This window comes from Chanodichthys erythropterus, chromosome 6 (assembly GCF_024489055.1).
Source record: "Chanodichthys erythropterus isolate Z2021 chromosome 6, ASM2448905v1, whole genome shotgun sequence".
Taxonomy (NCBI): domain Eukaryota; kingdom Metazoa; phylum Chordata; class Actinopteri; order Cypriniformes; family Xenocyprididae; genus Chanodichthys; species Chanodichthys erythropterus.
In genome coordinates, this window is record NC_090226.1 from 8923332 (window position 1) to 8944871 (window position 21540).

Consider the following 21540-nt stretch of genomic DNA (forward strand, 5'->3'; position numbering starts at 1 on the left):
TTTTTTTTCCCCCCAATATCATGCTGCGCTAAGCACTGCCTACACAGCGCTACACAGACAGAGGTCTTACCCAACCTGCTACGTTTGTGACCGGCAGCCTCATCTGAACCACATGTGACAGGTATGTCAATCCAACCTCTCGCGCAGTGGCCACCATACTCGAGTAAAGCATCGACAGCAGTTTAGAATGAGATTGTCAGCAGATGCAACGATTAAGTCGACAGCGCCGCGGTGTACGTCGCCGCCAGCGTGAGTCAGCATTCGGGTGCAGATGGGCCTACGCTGAACGCGGAGTGAACTAGTTATTAGATGTTCAATAACAGTTCAGAGGAAAATGTGCAGAAGGCTGAGGATGTTCCATTATGCCTATTCAGTGGCATAATAGAAAATAATAACATAAGAGCTGGTCTAATCCCTGGCTGAACACCATGATAGAAGACTTACCGACAAGAACAAGCTCTTAGAGAAACGCACAAAAGAAATGCATGTTTCCACATTGAATGGCATTATTATATGCTTTTATACACTTCATTATTACAGCTATGCAAAAGGTCAGTTTGTTAAACTAAAAAAGCATAAAAACATTGATGTTTTCTAAAGAACTATGTAATGAATCCATTCATTCACATATACATATAGGTTAAATCTTACACACAGGTCACAAAACCTGGTTTTAATGAGTAGAAGTGATAGTTTCAATTGTCTGAGAGGACTTAAAGGACATCCATGCACTATATTGTGCTGATATTGATTATTTTGGATACAGTACAGTGTGCCGCTAAAGATACAAGTAAATCTCACAGTGCTGAATAAATACAGAAAAGGGGTAACTTCAGTCTGAATCAATAGCAATCACTGTAACATACGCACACCCCTGATTTATTCAATCTAATGTGAATCAAAGCCACTGCCCGAGTCATTCGCAGTATTGGTGATCTCACACAGTGTAAAGCTGCCGCCGCTGTGAGAGCATCAGAGAATACAGGGGCATGACCCAGCTTCTGTGCTGTGAGCGTGTCTGATGCCACGATGTGCCTCTACAGAGACGGATCTCTCTGCCACACTGCTGAAGGACTGTTCTGATTAATGGCACTTAAAGGGTTAGGTTCACCCAAAAATGACAATTCTGTCATCATTTACTCACTGTCATGCCATTCCAAACCTGTAGGACTGACTTTCTTCAGTGGAATACAAAGAAAAAAAGCACCCAAAAGTATTATAAAAGTAGTCTATTCAACTTGTGTGCAAGTTCTCTGAAGCCATTCAATAAATGTAAAAGGATCGTTCACCCAAAAATTCTGTCATCATTTACTCACCCTCATGTCCTTTTAAACTCATAAGACTTTAGCTAATCTTCGAAACACAAATTAAGATATTTTTTTATGAAACAAGAGGCTTCTGTCCCAGGTAACCAAAACTTATAAGATCCATCACATGTAGAATTTTGAATTAATCATTCTCCTGAGTGAGATTTTTTTCCAATTAATCGGTTGATCAAATTCATAAAATTGAAAAATTGATCTGATTTGTTCATAAATCAGACACAGTTCTTATGTTCCATTCATTGATTTAATAACCTGGAGGGGTTGCCTGCTCATTGGAGGCAAAGTGATTAATGACTTAAATTTGGTTTGTTTCTCACACAGAGCTATTGTATGAACTGCTTTAATATCCTTAAGTTACCAGTACTTCAAGCGTTTCCTATTGTATTCAATGGAAGAAATTATAGTAGTCATATGGTTTTGGAACAGCATGAGGGTGAGGGTTGAACTATTAATGAATAGTTCAATAGAAAAGCAGGGCAGTGACCTGTAAATTCTTACAAATCCCCATACACACAAAGTAAAGCTGATGAGAGTTTTGGATGAGAGAAAAACAGAGCGTGAGAGGATGGGGGTTACCACACAGAGTCTTTGCTGTTAGCCATAGTCAGCATCCGTGTATGTGTGTGTAAATGACTGATGAGGGGTTAAGGGGAGAATCCCACACACAGCTGAGGTGAGGAAACTCCTCAGAATACACTATCCATCTCTCTGCACCCCACACACCATTATAAAGTGTTACTGATGAACCTGAACTGCTGGGCTTCGCTCTCTCTGGGCATGCTGCACAATACCAGCCATCAACCACTATGTGACATACCCTTTTGCCACCACTGGATACAGTGCCTAATCTGGCCCCATTTGATGTGTTTCCACTGTAGGCATGCTTGTTCTAGGTATGTTTAATCATAAAAACACTAACATCAGGCCAGGGGATGGGATAACTTCCTCACAGTGTAAAAAACAAACAAACAACAAAAAAAAAACAGTCCTTCTAAAGTAGTTTTTTTTTTTTCTTCATGTTTGTCATCCTAAAAAATGTTCATGCACACAGAGTCCAATGCGTATTAATCCATTGTGAAAAAATTTGCAAAAAATACAAAATGGAGTCTTCAAGCAGTGAGGATGATTTTGTTGTCCTCTTTCTTCTTAAAAAGAGAAAAAGAAAAAGGAAATATCAGATCCATCCAATCCTGAGACTGGGTAGAGAGGAAGGGGAGTTCCACCTCCTTATCAAGGAGCTACGGGATTATCCCGAGCAATTCAAAGTTTACTTCAGGATGTCAGTGACAAAATAGATCAACTTGTTAGACGTTATTCTGGATTTCAGCGTTCACTTGTACAGTGGCTCTGAACTGTCAAAACAACTCGCAAAATGCTTGCTACGGATGCGAAAATCACAGAAAATTGAACCTGATCCATTTTTTTTTTTTTTTTTTAAATGATGGATGACCGTTACGGAGGCAGTATGTAAATGTGTGACAATGTGAGGTCATATTTATTTTTTACGTGCGAACATTTCGGATGAAAATTTCAAACTCAGTGTGCAAAGACCTTAAAGGCCCAAGGGCAATAACGATAACTATAAAATTGTAATAATCATTGTAAGTCTACGAGAGTAGTGAAGTCCACATCGCAGCTATAACATTAACGACACAGAAACTATATTGTTGGAATCACTTCACTTCAGCTTAAGAATGATAAAAACATTGACAATCAGAATCTACCCTACTTTAAAGACCTGGAGTATTTAAAGCAGCAGATATTTCTACAACGCTGTTTATAATAAACTGACTGTTATCATGCATTGGTGAGGAGGCTAATATAGTTATCATTCTTGGTTTGAACAGATGATAATGCAAAACAAAACTAGACAACTCCCATTATAACAAACAAAGTGGTTTGCACTCGATGTGATGTAAATTAAGTTGGCACCTTGTTTGTATTTTTGTTGTGCTGCAAAGTAACTGTAGTGACTTTATTTTCTATTCCTATCTTAAATAAAACATCTAGAAATACAATTTCTTTAGAAATACTTTTCATAGACACAAGAAAGACTCTTAGAGTGTGTGTTTGTGCTAGTTTTGCGGTAATGGCATCACACCAGCTTTGACCCAGGCACCATTTTGGTGGAAAATGCGAGAACAGGGGAGCAAAATGTTTGCATATTGTTTCTCAGTCTCTGCAAACTTCTGCACTTGTATCGCTTTGAGTATTTAAATCAGCATTCAAAATGAGAGACGACTCCATGTGAGCTGAACAAAGTGTGTCAGAAAAAGTCTAAAATGCTGTTACAAGTGATTGATGCCTGGCAAACTGTAAACTCAAAGCTGGGGCTCTCATAAGACATGCCTTAATATAGATCACAACAGCTGCCTGCCTACCTCATATAACCCTGCTAATCTGATGAAGCCACTCTCTCTACAAATCTGCTCGACTCCTGCCAAGCTCAATGTGTCTGATTAGACTCCACCCACTCTCCCAGTCAATAGGGGATAAAATTCCTCGCTTCTCATCTGCATAAAGGGCCTTTAACTGTGTTTAGGTGGAGAGCGAAGGGAAAGAGATAAACACGGGGTGCAGAAATTAGGACGGAACTCTGTGGTCTCCCTCGGCCCAAAATCGTCTGTTTTCTCATTACACAGCCACTCTCCATTTTCTAGTCATCGTTTGAACTCAATTACTGCAGTCGTGCCAGGACTGAGGCCCTCGCTATTTCCCCCTTTGCTTGCATCAAATTCAGTTTGACAGGAGACAATTCAGGGAGATACAGACCTGCTATGAAGTGTTACAGTGACCGAAGCTAATTTCGCTACAGTAATTGCTTTGGTATTAAACAAAATGGTGCCACGTTGTTTATGTTAAAGAGCAACTCTGAGGCGAATTGAGGGGGAAAAGCTTCAAAGTAAAACGCAAGACTCTTCAAAGTTAGTAATCAAGCTTTCTGGACAAATATCAGTCAGAAATGTGAACTGGTTTTAGTGATACCTTTGTAACCTGACACAGTACATGACTAACCAAACAAACAACTCTGCAACCCATTGACGGCATACGGTAGGTAAAGCACAAACAACTACAACTAAGTGCTATGCAATTTCTAGAATTAGCATGAATCAATCGTATTTAGCTATTGGACTTTTAAGGGGTATGGACAAGCCTCCAAAGGAGGTGGCCTACAGCTGCCCACTGGGTCTATTAGCACAGCTCAACATCGAGCAAAGACAAAACAGTCGATAAACACTGTCAATCCAAGCAGCACCCTGCCTCTCTGTCTTTTCTCAACTCAGATTGCCAGAGCAGAGGTGATTCCTTCAGTTTGAAGTGCTAGCCATTTGATATTAACTGTTACTCACCAAAAACAAATGGATATGGTGTATAAAATGGTAAATGCTGCCATAGGGTTATCATGTTGCAAAACTCAGGAACTGTCCAAATCAAGGTTCTTCAAATTTGGCAAAGTCCAAATCGAGGTTCTTCAAATCTGGCCACTGCTCTGTAAATTTAGCACCAACCCTGATCAAATAAAATGCCTGTCATTTTCTAATCCTGCAAAAACAGTATTGGAGACAAACGGTATGTTCAAATTCATAAAACATTAGGCGAAAGTTGTGAATGGCAGTGAAGTGATGCAACTGATGCGGATAGGTCATGTGACAGTGAAAAGATGGTAGAGATGTAGTTAGCCTGAATTTTGTTAACACTGGAGTCGGGAAACGCGTCAGCACGTTTTGCTGGATTATTTTTTTTACATAGCAGCAAAATCAACTTAAAATACTCCTAAAAAAGTCATTTTTTTGTCAGAGAGACAGAAGTAATATATCCATTGAAACTATAGAATGTCTTCTTTCATTTGTCTACACTCACAGTAAAAACTAAATGTTGTGCTTTTTGCAAAATAAAGAAAACGAACATGATGCGTTACCTGTCATCTCTCTCTGAATCTGATAGTTCTCGGAAAATGAACTAACTTAGTGAATACTAATCACACAAAAATGAGACATATGTCTAAAGAAACGTTGAAATGTCAGGTTTTAAATCATTTATGTCAAATCGAAATCGAAATATTCTCTGTTTATGTAATCTGTTTGAAAAGAGAGACATGTCAGATGTTGGCGGCTCAGCTCATTATCCACTAATTCGGCTACTCCCACGGAGCGCTCGTGCTATTCAGACGCAAATTCTGAGGTGATACATGCAACAGAGTGAACGCCCACATCAACTCAGAAAAAAAGCTTCAAGCTTGGTCAGTTTCATGTACTTTTCATCATTGTGAGATGCGGTGAGGAATAATTTTAAAAGGATTTGCCTCAGAGGATGAGCATGACTGGTTTCACTTTCATTTCGAGGATCAACTAGATCAAGCCAATGATTGTGAAAGGTAAGTTGTTTTTTATTCTTAAGTTCTTTATTCTAATCGCAATAGTGTCTGTGAATATTAAACCGCAAAAAAAGAAACTGTTTAAAAATGAATCCTGAAAGTTTTGTGAGTCTCAGTGTGAATTAATGGGGCAGATCGACGTGCAGTTTCATTTACTACACAACTTACATTAGTAAATTGCCATGGCTATTCCCAAACTATATTCCTATACTGAGATGAGTGAAATCGACTGAAATACGTAATAAATACTGAAATAAAATGTGTTAATGTATTAAACTGCGCATTAACATTTAGGCTCTATATATATCATATAAAATACCATAGAGGTAATATGAATGTTTAGACGAGAAGTAACATCACAGATATACATTTTTTTAAGTATATTAAAATAAAAAAACATTATTTTAAATTGTAATAATATTTCCCAGTATTGCTGTTTTTTCTGTATTTTTGATCAAATAAATTCTGGACATTCTGAATGAATATAATGGTGAGATCACTGACTAGAAGCAGGAAGGTTTTTTTTTTTTTTTTTTTTTTCTCCAATGCCAGGCAAGTGATGTTCACATATCTTTGAACAGGATTTATTTCCAGGTAAAACTCTATACTCAAAATGTGCCCTCATTTATTCAAAATGTGTCTCATTTGTATTGTTAACTATGTTCTGAATAAACTACCAAAAAAAAAAAACTACTTTGTACTTTGATTTTTTTTTAGTGTCCTCTCACATAGCCTACCTGACTGAAAGGGCTCATTATGCGGGTCATTATGCAAGTCATTATGCGGGTCTTTGTCTTCTCAGGTGTGAATCACAGCATTATTCATGAAGATTCACGCATACTGTCTTTCTTGACAAAAATTGTCTTGCAAAATTTAAATCAGTATATTGTTTTATATGAACGAGTAGGCAGGATAATTTGTACATCATTTTGAAGAAAAAATTCTAGTCTACAACCTCCAATACCAAGAAGTTCTGTGAACACATATTTAGTATTTGTTTTGTGGCCGTATTTCAGTGACTTTTTGTTTTGTTTCAATAACCACACATAAAGGTTATTCTCTCAAAATTACAAACGTATGTACATACATGTTGCTCACATATTATGGTAGCCTAGTTCGTGCTGAATACAGTGTAATGACACCATTGATATGTTTAAGCAACTGAAAAAAGTGCAAATGTCAGGGCATGTCAAAACTTCTCCAGGGCCCCAAAAATCCTCAGACTCCAGAGTGTTAATACTACCCATTTTGCACTATATTGAACAAACTTTTTTTAACGGTTGCAAAGTACATTTTAAACCAAATGCAGCTTAGTACTCCTCAGGACCTTGAATATGTTCAGGTGTGTTTGATTAGGGTTGGAGCTAAACTCTGCAGAATAATGGACCTCTTGGGCTAGATAATGTTGGGCTACATAATGTTATAGATGTGCATGAAGACAATCAAACATAAATATTCAGGATACATATGCCTATAAGGCAATCCAAACAGGCAGCTTGTTAAATTTTGGAACAGAGCTATTATCATTGAGATGAAATACATTAAAGCCTGTATTTACTGCACTGATAGCTCTTATAGCAGACTATATAAGCATTTTAATGACCTTATACATCATAAATAGCGATTATCAGTCTTGAATTGTCGCTTTATGGATTGTGCCAAGGAGAGATGAGAGGATGCCCATTTTCCATCCTGTTCTCTCTTTCTCCGCCTGCAGGTCATCCCGTGTTCACCCACTCTCCCTTGTCTGTCTGCCATTAGCCACGGTCAATTGGATTCCTGTCAGCACTGCCGAACTGCTGCTGGTCTATTTCAAACGGGTGGGTGAGTAGAGGGGGAACGCTCATACACACACGCACGCTAAAAGACTGAAACACACAGTTCAATGTAAAATGACTAGCACCCAGTGCACTAAGGGCTCAGAGCGAGCGAGGGCATGTCCAACATTAGCATCTCTGAGAGTGTTAGTGATGAGGATCACACAGAATGAACCGCATGCGACAGAACGTGGTCCTGGTCAGTCTGTTATGAGGAGGGCTGTGACAACGCTTCAATGTTTTGATGTGTTTGGGTGCTTGTGTGTAACAGTGTGGCTATTTCCTGATAAGGCAGAGCTGCCAGTTAAAGGTCAAAAGTCAACCGTAGAAATGAAAGTGTGTTTGTTGCCACAGCAACTCCCATGGTACAGGATTATTAGGTGTGATTCAGAGGTTTGGCAAGGCTTGTGTGACTCTCTTGAGCTTTAGCCTCATAATTAACTGCTGCTTAAAACAATTCACCCCCTTTTTGTCTTTTTTTTTTTTTTGGTATTTTACATGCGAGGATAAATTCCCATAGCAACCCGCAGCTTAGAGAGAGGTGTGATCAAATTACTTTTAGTATGTCGCATCAGAGTCCTGTCTCAAATCTTTTTGATTTCAAAAAACACAAACCACACTGTGGCCGCACATGTTTTTCAAGATTGTAAAACAAACTCTGGTACAGCAGATTTGACCATCCCTCAATACATCAACTAATATACAACAACAGAGGAATAAAAAGTATCTGGCAACCATGATAGAAATGTACTGATATATCTGCCAAAAAAAAAAGTGATGATACTTGACCACTGAGTAAAAGGATCCCCTTTCATGTCTTCCCTTCTCCACTTTCTGCTCTGTCCTGATTCCACTCAATGACTGTTTCAAAACCTAGCACCCTTTGGGGTACATCACAGACAAACAAAGCTACATATCTAGGCAATGTATTTGGATATTATCAACCTTTCAGAATCACAGCTGCCTACATGTACAACGTTTGTAGACAAAACACAGGCAACTGCATAAACAAATCAAAGCTACCTAAAGACTCCATTTTAAGCTTCATAAACATCCAAATCATAGCTGCCTACATAGACAGCATTTTCTGCATCACAGACACATCCACATCAGAACTACCTACCTAGCCTGATCATTAGGGAGATTGTATGATCATATCAAATCTACCTATGATCTAGTAAGCTTTTTACAAACCATAGCTTCCTATGTAAATAAATAAATAAATCTTTAGAAGCATAAAATACTTAGTATGGTATAAAGAAAGTGTGATATAGACAATAGATAAATAATTTGCAAAATCATTGTACTAAAGCCAAAATAAACTATGAAAATGTTAACTGGGAATTTTATGGTAAATAAAAAAAACACATGTCTATGCTATACTGCACATTGCTTCAAGCAAAACTTTCAAGGAAAGTTTGAAAGAATTGGATTGTGAGCAGCATTTTTGGGCTTCGTAAAGGTCTTTGAATGATAAGAATTAAAGCCACCTACCTAAACAACATTTCTGGACATTACAGGCTTATACAAACATTCAAATGTGCTTATGGTGCCCAAAATGCTGCAAAGGGAACTCACTGTGACACAGTGAGTTCAGAGACACAGTCAATGCTTCTATATGGAGAAGTGAAAGAAGGTAAGGTAAGGTTGGATCTTCATCTCTCCCTACACAAATTCAATTATTCATAACAGTCTGATTGGCAGGAATGGTCATTTGCTGCTGCTACTGCAGCATTATTACTTTCATATTTTCCCCCTTGTTTTTCATTTAATTCTCTGTATTCTCCTATATTATTCTCCTATATTAGTCTCTCATAGTCTCTCTTTTTGTCTTTCTTTTATTTCATTTCTGTCACTTTTCCACCCCAAGAAAGAGAACAGGAAAACGGGTTGAGAAAGACAAAGTCAGAATGTGTGTGTCAAGTATGTGCCTGCGTTTCTGGGAATCAGTGGGGCAGCGGCCAAAAACAATCTCCATCAAAATGAAGACATCCTGTCAATGTCATTCTGCAGAAAAAAGCAGTCAGAACCAAAGTGCGAGTGAGAGAGATGTTATTGAGAGGATGACTAAGCATGCGTGGCTGCAGGTCTGCATGTGTGTGAGTGTTTGGCGTGCAGGAATGTGTGAGTGCATACAGTGTTGTGGTAAGGTGAGTGTGTATGAAGGCCTGTAGCCTCCTGCTCTACTGCTGGTCCCCTGCCACTCCTCAGCATTGATTTAAACAAGCTGCTTCTGAGGGCTGAAAACTCACTGACCTGGAAAAGGGCTGAATGAGGGAGAGACTGAGGGAGGGACATTCTGTATGAGGGTGAAGAGCGGACAGGAAAAAAAGAAGCAGAGGGCAGGAAGAGTGGGATAGAGAAGACAACAGAAACATTTGCATCTGGTTACACCCCTTTAAAATCTTAAAGCCACAGAGATGTAAAATCAACATGTCACCAAAACTGACCTCCATTTATTTTCTTAATTCATGTTCCTAGAAGGGGTGTTGAAATTAATCATTTCTATGATGCATCATGATGCGGACACGGACGATTCTGCATCGATGCAGAATTAGACCATAATAGATTATAGCCTACTGACGTTTCTCTGATGTCATTTGTCGCATACGCACATCTCGCGTTAGCGTAAAATGGGTGAGGGAGGCGAAACTAAAGCGAGTAATGAAAAAAATCCACCCACTATTTTAACATTTACAGTGTGCGAGCGTGTGCATGTGAGTGTGAGTGTGTGTGTGTGTGTGTGTGAGAGAGACATAGCGTGTGCATGCTAGAGTGTGTGTGTGTGTGAGCGTTATTGTAACTTAAATACACTACCTGACAGTTTCATGCGCTTTTAGCATTTTCTAGTGTATATTATTTCTAAATGCTCCTGTCGTATGCTGTGTTCAGACTTAAAGGAACACTCCACTTTTTTTTGAAAATAGGATCATTTTCAAACTCCTCTAGAGTTAAACAGTTGAGTTTTACCGTTTTCTAATCCATTCAGCCAATCTCCGGGTCTGGTGGTACCACTTTTAGCATAGCTTAGCAGTTCATTGAATCTGATGAGACCGTTAGTATCTCGCTTCAAAAATGTTGAAAATTGAGGATGCAACACATTGTGATGCATCGTGGAATTAAATCATTGACATGATAATCGTAACTGAATCATAGGTGTGATTGGCAAAGGACAAAAAAGCAGGAAACTATACGGTGCACTTACCATGGGGGCGGGGCTTTGTTATAGGGGAGGGGCTTATGGAGGGGCGTGGCTTGCTTTTGTACTTTTTTATGATAAAGTTATGTAAAATAACTGCTCAGTGCTGCAAAACAGACAACAGGTGTGACAAGACATATCTCACAAGATGAGACTCGAGATTGAGTTCACGAGACGAGACAAGATGGTGAAATACACGACTAGAAAAAATAGTCTGCAGGTGTATTTGAAATGTTTTAACTAATCATCTTATAATGAATGTCATTTCAGTTCTACTTTCTGAGTATGAATTATCATATGCAGTAAAAGACAACAATATTCAAGTAATGTAAAAGGTTTTGCCACAAACTAAACTGACTGACTTCTCTTCTGTATGATTTCAGTGTCTTCAGACCTTACTGTACATGATTTATGAGCTTCTACAACTTTTGACCTCCTAACTGAACTCCTTTCCACAAACTGATCATAGAAATAAAAACAGTATAAATAAAAATGGTAACACTTTACAATAAGGTCTCATTTATTAACATTTAATGTATTAACCAACATCAGCTAACAATGAGCAATATATTTGTTACAGTATTTATTAATCTTTGTTTATGTTAGTTAATAAAAATAGTCATTCATTGTTAGTTCATGATAGTTCACAGTGCATTAACTAATGTTAACAAATGAAACCTTATTGTTTGTGCTTAATAAGCTTAAGAGAAAACTGTTATTCATTTTTATGGTAACACTTTACAATAAGTGCAACCATAATCGCTCTCTCTCAATATTCAAAGTGCAAATAATAATTTTCAAAGAAAAAAAAAGTCTTTGATACAGAGCTAAGAGATGGTTACAACTACACTGCCCAGCCTAAAATATCTTTCATATTGAGAGATATCTGTATTCATCAGGGAGCCGCTTTCAAATGCGGGGATTTGACATCGTGTTTGAATGCGCGCTCGCGTTTACTTTCACTTTCGTGATCGCGCGTACTCTGTGAATGTGGAGCGGCAGCGACCATTATCCAACTGAATTAAATGTTTTTTTATTTAAATACAAAGCAAAATGACAGTGGAGGCGTAATGTAAACGTAGCGGTGGCATATTCTTTCCTAATCATCCTAACCCTCTGTCATGGCAACATCACGAGACTACTTTTCGCCTCGACGCTCGTCACACCCCTATAAACTATATAACAGCATATTAGGCCTATTAGTTACTAGCTAAACTGGACGGAGACACAGAGCGCCCTGTAACTCACTGACCTGCCTGCGTTCACAACTCACATGGTGCAGATGGGAGGGAGAACGGCTGACTACACAGTTTATGGGAATAAATTGTGTATATCCCTCACAACTGTCACAAAAACTCACTAGTCTGTACACTGTCTGTCTGGTCTCTCTGCGCGTTGCTTTGCAAGATCATGCGGTGCGATTTTTTTTTCCTCACTGCTGCACGAGTCTGCGTGAGAATATGGGGGTGTGGCGTGAGAGCGTGAGAATTGGGTCAATATCGTGAGAGTTACCAGCCTTGCCGTTACTTTGCTAAATTAGCCCAGAATCGTTTAACATTAATGTTATGAAATCATCACAAAAAATGATCAATAGATTAATTAATTAATTTACATCATTACATCACGTATAATGTTTTATTATTATTATTATTTTTAATATTATCTGGAAACATTAGAGTAAACATAATGTAGTTTATATTAATAATAAATACATACAATTATTGATTAGATTAAATAAATAAATAAATTAAAATAAATAAATGTCATTTACAACATAATTGTACTTGAGCCAAAATAAATTATTAAAATATTATGCAGTAATAATATAATATAATATTTATACTATTATTCATATAATGGAATACAATTTATATTATTTTTATTTTATTTATTATTATTATTATTTTTGTTCCCCAGAGGACTCTAGTTTGAAAACCTCTACTTCAGACAACGTATTGATGACAATGACAAATACTGACAGTGTCTTTCCTAAAGGTTTACACATATTGAATGATCTGTCCTTCACGGTGTAATTTTTGCTTGTGTCAAATACAGCATCCAGGCCCAGTATAAAATCTATAAAGCAAACACACAACCAAGAATCTTCTTTTAAACATGACAGCCTGCACCCTTCATGCTACATTTTCAGACTGCTGATTTTGGGCAGTCACAACCCCTATCGTGCTCTCTGTTGCCTTGTTTCACAGCGAGTGTGAAAACTGAGTCTGACGGACAGTACAGGCTCCTCATCTGGATAGCAAGTTCCGCATCCCTCGCTGCACCGGGGACAGGTTTCAAAGGCGCGCCACAGGAGTGCATTATCATGCATCTGATGGTGGACCCACCGTCAGCTCATTCCCCAAATTTCAGCATTTCCATCATGAAATCATTTAAAATAATAAAGGCGACGTGATTCGTCTCATCACTGCAGCAGCCAAGTGGAAAATAACTTTGCATTTCAAATGGCTTTTCATAAAGGAGACAGGCGGCTTCTCTTTTGTCAGATTAGTGCACTAGAACCTTCAGAATGGGAATGAAGGGTGTGTGAGAGCATGCACACACAATCGCACACTCAATGACAGTAAGTGGAAACAGAAAGCGCTCTGTCTCAATGTGTGCATAACCTACACTTATCATTGCAGGGCAAGCAATATTTGGCTACTAAATACCAAGTATTCCCTCTACGTATAACATGCATAACACTTCCTCCTGTTCAAATAGGTCAGGGCTTGTGGGCCAAAAAGGGCAAGGCTGGAAGGAGAAAGAACCAGATTATTTCCTGTAAAGTCATTGAAAGCTGGTGTGGGGCTTCTGCAAAGCTGCAGATACTGCAAACACAAGCCAATATCAACTGACATGACTCCATTTCATAAGGTATAGAGACTGTGATTATGAGCTGAATCAGAGTGGGTGGCTTACCGTGAACATAGCTCTGAAGTTGCTGAGGTCAGTGAAGAGTTCCTCCACAGAGGTCTTCTTGGGGTCGATGGCGAAATACTCCAGCATGTTGAGGTAAAGGGTCACCATATTACTGTGCATGATGACCAACTTCTGGTACTGATCTCTTGCCTGCTTAGAGAAACTGTGAGGAATCACTGTCAAGGACTTCATCTAAGAGGAAATAGTATTGGAAAGTAAATGTTTTTCATTAAAATACATTTTCTCCTGTATTGTGATACTTTGGTTAATTAGGAATTAAATAAAATAAAATAAATAAATAAGTAAAAAAAAAAAAAAAAAAAAAAAAAAAATCAATTTCAGTTGTTCCAGAGTAAAAATGCTGTTTCTGATTGCAGGTAACCAATTAATATCATTATTTATTATTATTATTATTATTTTCTTTTTATACACTTGCTACAGTTGTGTAACCCGCACATGCAAAACAAAAGCATATAAATAATCCACATGTAAAAGTCCAGTCCATTTTAATTATGGCTAAAACTGCTGCACAAACCCAAGCGCTGTATCTATGACTGCTCTTTAGCCAATTAAAACTGTGCTGGTGTGTACAGTAGGAGGCCAATGCAAAACATGTAATTTATTGGGAAAGTAGGTATACACATGCATTTTATTCATCAACAAACATAATTATAGATAGTTAAAAGTACTTGTGCAGTGAATATAAAGTACCAGTGTTTATGTTCCACACTCACTATGTTTATATCTAATGGAAGCTTGTGGGCTGCAAATCTCTGCAAAGCCCATGTTTTTAAGGTGACCCTTATAGCCACACTGAACAATCATAAATTCTTTCTGATCTTAGCAAGACTAGAAAAAAAAAAAAAAAAAATTCACTTTTTAAAGATAATGTGAATAGTGCTTGTCTTTGCAAAACTCACCACCACAATGACAGTGGCACCACAATGGCAACGCTTTTTCCCAATGCGACTTGCATTCAAGGTAAACATTATATCAGTTCATGTCTACGCAAACTACTTAACCTTTGCTTAACAAGTCATGCAATTTAAGGTGTCTCTCATGTCTGTAACACAAATGGTGCAAACACCAAAATTATGATGAATCCTTAACCAGCAATTCCAGTGTTATGGACATTTGCAGTCAAAACTTGAAATATATTACCATAGAATGTATTCATTACCGATATACTGAACCATCTGTTTATATTTTCCTAAAGCCCTGACAATAGATTCAAAGAAGACCAGAAGCAACAATATCCACCAAATGGAGAAGGGTTGGCTCTCCACAGAACATAAAATATCTATTTTATTTCCATTCTCGTTTTCGCATTTTGGAGGAAAAAAACACTGTTACAGACATGACATTTCTCTGTTACGGACAAGTGTAACGCAAATGGTTATGGATTATTTATAGCATGCGTTCACACCACCTCTCATGCTGTGTAACTAATGTGGGATCCACTTTAAAATAAATCTATACAAGTCTACATCAGAGACAGATGCAGTTGTAACCATAATATTGTATTTGAGGCTTTTAAATTATCGGACTGCTCCCACTCCAATTTGTTGTTGATCATTAGTTGCTGATCAAGATCTAACTCTTTTAAAACATGAAATGATAGTTGGATAAAAATGTAACTTTAGTATCGGTACACACCTCATATGTGGTGGAAAACCAAGTTGATTTCCTTCAAATTTATAATAAAGCACATTAATGCAGTAAAATAAATGCACAACTTAAATAGGGTTTTGTTCTTTTTGGTAAAAACATTATTTTTTCATGGTAAGATTGACATTTGCATGGCATTGCTCATAAGCAATATTAATAGTTACAAATGCCATTAATTAACACCCTACACATGTTCACTTGCATATCACATGAACACACTGCCATGTGTGCATGCTAAAAAAAAACATGCTGGGAACACAACTCTGGTGTGAGAAAATGGGATGGGTGAAAACCTTTGATGAAGATCAAAGTTTTCTTTTTGGAATGGAGAGTGAAACCATCTACATACAGGCTGACAAAGAAAGAAAACAGAGGGCCAGAGGGAAAATATATGCATATACATGTGTGTGTATGTCCTTGGGGTTAGACAAAGATTTTTACAATATATAAACAAGTGCTCAGAAAACATACATATTCTTATTATTTAGTGCTGTATGATTGAAGTGTTTCACTAGGATGTACAGATAAAAAAGCATGACTGACCTATAACCCACATAATGTTCATTCTCAAGGGCAAAAGAGCTCTTTTCATATCACACTCAGCCTCAGCTTCACGGAGCCCCATCAAATGTCTATAACAAATATTAGCATTTTTTCTCACACATACACATGTATGCACTGACACTGTGACTCTTACCAACATGCACAAACTCTGACATGAAAGAGAATCTAGGTCTAATCCTTGCTGAGAGGTCAGAAATGCCTATGCAAAGATGGCAAGCTTCACTCCAAATATCATAACTAATATTTTGACTTTGATGTAGTTTTTAATTAGTAATCCTGTTTGAAGCTGGTTCCTCACATCGCACTATTCCCACCCCCCAAAAAATGTGTTAAGACTTTGGTGTTAAGACGTTAAAGAGTTTGCTTTTATTACTGGCATTATCTTGAGGGGGTGCGTGTGTGTTTATGAGGTGTGTGTACGAGTTGGCCTCGGGGTGAACCGATTTCAGTAGGTTGTGCTCTCAGATTGACTTGTGAACAGCACCACGGCAGCCCCTATGAAGTGCAGTCACACTACAAACAGATCTGTAGTTAAGTGCCACAACAGATGACAATCGCACCTGCTGTTATTTATCTGTCTATCTTACGTTGAAGCCTACAAAATTCGTCAGGGTATTTTACTCAATAGTTATAAATAATGCTGTATCTGATTTATCAAATACATCTTCACTACATGTTCAACTCATACATTAGTATCTTAAATCCCAAATGAGTTTGCTTTAAAAATGAGTCTGCGTCTGCATTAAAGGGTTAGTTTACCCAAAAAAGAACATTCGCTTCTCATTTACTTTGAATGGGTAATGTCATGTGTTGCTGAATTGAATTGTGGGTTTCGTTGTGTTGCTTCAGAAGTTGCAGCGTAAGACTTACTTTGAGTGGCTACCAACATAATCTTAATAATATGTAAGTATATATGTATTTATAGCAAAATCTCTGTTGTGTGGTTTGTAAGCTCAAAGCTGACTTGCGTAATCAGGTATCCTAGGCAAGGTAAAAAAAAAAAAAGTGACTATTACCCAGAATTCTGCTAAAAAGTAGTCATCTAGAGACTGGACGGAGCTACTCTAACCCGCACATCTCTCTACAGGACTCAGTATAACAGGTCCTCCATGACTTATTCATGATGAAGACATTATAAGGGAGGGCAGACAGGCCGGACAGCTATGCTTGTTCGGCATACACATGAAATCTTTTGGGAGTTCTTTCGGTTACATACGCACACAGATCTGCTTTGTGCCTCTCCTCTGCTGTCTTTTATACTGCGAGTTCATTCACGCCCTCCAAACACACCTGCTTCGGCTCTCTGATTAGGGAAAGAATGGAGATCAGGGGACGTGCTCACCTAATGAAAGGACAGACGGTGTATGAGAGCGAGTGATAAGACTTCATTAACTTTAATACTGATCTGGTTGCTGGTGCTAAGAGCTCAGAGGACAGAAAAGGGCCTGCCGTGTGGAGCTGAATGGTGTTAGCAGTGACAGAGGAAAGACAGAGGAAGGTGGACTCTGGGTTTTTCTTCTAAGTGACAGAGAGCTAAACTAAATAAAGAGAGAGAGAGGCTGATGGCTGACCCTTGAACACAAGCTCTGTGTAGAGGGATAGAAAAGCATTGATTTTTTTCCTGTGCACCTGAGCTTGTTAGACACTCTCATACTGTACACCTACACAACACTTCTAAGACACACTATTAACAAACCCCATGATACAGTATCTGAGATACACAATCACATGTGGACACCTCTTTCTCATTAACTATTTCAGATGCATACATACTAATAGGTGCATAAAATGACTGCCATGCAGTCTCCCTAGACATTTGCAGTAGAATAGGACATCATGTAATATGCTATTATAGGGACAATCAATCCTTTATGTTAATGGTTTAAAAATAAAATGTTAAAAACAAGCACATATGGATGTAATATTCAGATGTTCACATACTTTTGGCCATGTAGTGTCCATAAAATGCAGCCTCTGTTTAGATCGTATATGTTTAGGGATGTAAAACTAATAATCTGAAAAATTCTATACTATTTTGTCTAATAAATGAATATATAAACACTAAAATATACCATGCTACAATTAAATTTAGGCATTATGACAGTATACTGTACAATATGGAAAATGGATGTTCATTTTCACAAGATTTACATTAAAAGGCCCGTTCACATCAAGGACGATAACTGTAATGATAACAACAAAGACATAGTTCTAAAAATCATTCTAAATGTAAAAGAATAACAGTCCAAACCACAACTAAAATAACAGCACAGGCAGAAAAACAAAAACAAAAAAAACATCATCATTGGAATCTCTTTCAGAATGTTTTCTTTTCCCAGCTGGTGAACGATAAAACCATTGACAGCCAATCAGAATCCATTCTGCTTTAAGAGTGCGTGTATTTAAAGTGGCAGACTAAAAAAAACACGCACTTAGAATAAACAGAACAATATAGTCTGCTGGTGTGAAGGCTAATATAGTCATCATTATAGTTATTGTACTTGGAGTGAACGGGTCTTAAATGTTATTAAATTATTATTGTTTTTAAAAATTAACTAAGTGTGTGTTAGATGGCAAATGGTAATCTAAATGACAAAAAAAAAATATATATCATGCATCTCTAATAATTCAGCACATTACTAAGCAAGACTTACAAATGCAAAATCTACGCCCAGTCTAAAAGACAACCCCTGTTCGTAACTGCTATCTGAAAACCTAGCAAGCTAGCCACCAAGTGATAGGGCTACACGATATATGGTTTTAGCATCAATACCGTGATGTGTATCAGCGATAGTCTCATCGCAATGTGCGCATCAGTGATAGTCTCATCACAGGGTGTGCAATGTCTAGTATAGGGATCGTTAATCCGCAAAGTTTGACCACCATACAATGAAAGTTTATCATTTGTATGTGTTTTAGTTCCTGTCAGTTTAAACATTCAAGAGATTTTAAACCATTTAGAACGTGCGGCTGTTATCTTTGCGCACACACAGAGCCGCAGACGTATGTGAACACTGAATTCTGTTCTCTTCCATATCTATTTGTGCCTGAATGGACACATACATGCAAAAGATTGTCAAAATGAACGCATCTGCGAGTATCCCCGTACACACAGTTACTTATGACTTGAACAATTAACTGAGAAAGAAAAATGGAAGGAAAACGGATGTGTTGCAGTATTTTGCATCCGTGCATTCGGATATTAGCAGCCTTATATTCCTGCTAATTTGTGTCATGAATGTTAAATCAAACAAAACACTATGAGAAAAATCACTTTTGTAGCTTTAACACAGATTAATTATATTTAATTTATACAGTGAAGACTATGCAGTGTTGTTTTACATTTGATTATTCAATTTGTGTACCTGAATACTGTTAGACTTACCTGAAAAATATAAAGCATTATTTATTTAATTAGTATCTTTTTTCTATTATATTTATTAGGGGTGTGACGAGACAGGTATCTCAAGAGACGAGACGAGACGAGACAAGATTTTTACACACTATTTTTAAGAAATCCTCAATGGTGAAATCATGACTAGAAAAAGTATTCTGCAGGTTTATTTGAAATGTTTGAACTAATCATCTTGTAATGAATGTCATTTCAGTTCTACTTTCTGAGTATGAATTATCATATGCAGTAAAAGACAACAATACTCAAGCACTGTAAAAGGTTTTGCTACTAACTCAACTGACCGACTTCTCTTCTGTATGATTTCAGTCTCTTCAGACCTTACTGTACATGAATTATGAGCTTCTACAACTTTTGACCTCCTAACTGAACTCCTTTCCACAAACTGATCATAGAAATAAACAGTATAAATAAAAATGGTAACACTTTACAATAAGGTCATTTATTAACATTAATGTATTAATCAACATCAACTAACAATGAGCAATATATTTGTTACAGTATTTATTAATCTTTGTTAATGTTAGTTAATAAAAATAGTCATTCATTGTTAGTTCATAGTTTACAGTGCATTAACTAATGTTAACAAATGAAACCTTATTGTTTGTGCTTAATAAGATTAGGACAAAACTGTTATCCTTTTTTATGGTAACACTTTACAATAAGTGCAACCATAATCGCTCTCTCTCAATATTCAAAGTGCAAATAAGACCACATTTTTCTTTGATACAGAGCTGAGAGATGGTTACAACTACACTGCCCAGCCTAAAATAGATTTTATATTGAGAGATATCTGTATTCATCAGGGAGCTGCTTTCAAAATGCGGGGTATTGAGATCGCGTTTGAATGCGCGCCTCTGTTTACTTTCACTTTCTGCGATCGCGCGTAACTCTGTAAATATGGAGCTGCGGCATCCGTTATCCAACTGAATTAAATGTTTTTTATTTAAATACAAAGCAAAACGACAGTGGAGGCGTAATGTAAACGTAGCGGTGGCATATTCTTTCCTAATCATCCTAACACTCTGTTATGGCAACATCACGAGACTACTTTTCGCCTCGACGAGAAATCTCGTGACACGAGATCTCGTCACACCCCTAATATTTATCGATGCTTGTAATTTGTCATTATTCACTGACCTACAAAATCACCCCAATGACTCTAGATTTATTAATTCTATCCAAGTAGAGCTATTCAACTCATTTGGTGATTTTTTTTTTTCTTCATATTGCAGAAAAACAAAATAATGCAGTGTCATTTTTTTCCAATATCGTGCAACCCTAAAAAGTGAGAAAATTTTTGGCATCATCAATGTGTTAAAATTTAAAATCAATACTCCAAAATACTGTCTAGCAGGGTAGCTCTCTAGAGTCAATGCATTCATAAAATATATCAGTAGGGACAAGGCACTAAATGTCACTACTGAATAAAAGAAAAGAATAAAAAACAAATGAAAAGTAAAAGACTTGAGCAGACAAAAAAAAAAAAAAAAAAAGAAGAAAGAGCAACAGAAGAAAAAAAATAAACAGAGAAAAACAATATGGATAAGAGCAGGGATGTAGGGTGGAAGACAGTCCACTATGTGGCTGGTGAGTAAGATAATAACCTCCCCTGGTAGAGTCTAGCTAGAACAGCGTGAAGGGTAGAGCAGTCGGGTCAGATTCAGAACACAGGCATCTACTGCCGGCATTCACTGGATCATGAGCACCACACTAAAGTAATAAAGTAAAATCTGTTTTTTGCCCATGAAACAGCAAGCACACCAGCAAAAAATAAAACATTCGGTATGCCTGAGCCCAAGTAAGAAAAATGAATAACGAAGCTAGACAAGACTACCTGCTTCACAGGGCTGTACAAAATGCACTAAAAGAAAGGTTCAATGAGGATTATTTGGGTATACATTTTGCTCAGCGTTTAGTTTGTGCCATTGGTATCTCCCCTGGCAACACGTTGGGCTTTCAAACATTTGCCATTTGCAAAGGAGACAGCATCAAGACCGCAGGGAACGATTCCGAGTGCAATGACAGACAGCAGGGAAAAGAACTAACAAGCAAGTACAAGAATGTACAACTCCATTATCAAACCAGGTTTCAATATAAATAATATATTCGCACAAGCCAACATGAACTCTGATTAGTGTTTGTGAATGTGTGTGAGGTTGACAAGGGTACCAGAAAATGTGTTGCCACCATTTGCAAGAGAACTAACGATGTTGATAGCAGCACAACAATGAATAAGTGTGTTTGGACAAAAAAAAAAT

The 21540-nt window shown here is 37.5% G+C and overlaps 1 protein-coding gene across 1 annotated transcript in view; it reads right to left on the minus strand.

Annotated features, from left to right (window-relative positions):
- The window catches only part of diaph3 (diaphanous-related formin 3), a 332513-nt gene that overhangs the window by 90528 nt on the left and 220445 nt on the right, over nt 1-21540 (minus strand). The window contains exon 24 of the mRNA XM_067387955.1: nt 13636-13799. Within this exon, the coding sequence (XP_067244056.1) occupies nt 13636-13799 (164 nt within the window). The remainder of the gene's footprint in view (nt 1-13635; nt 13800-21540) is intronic.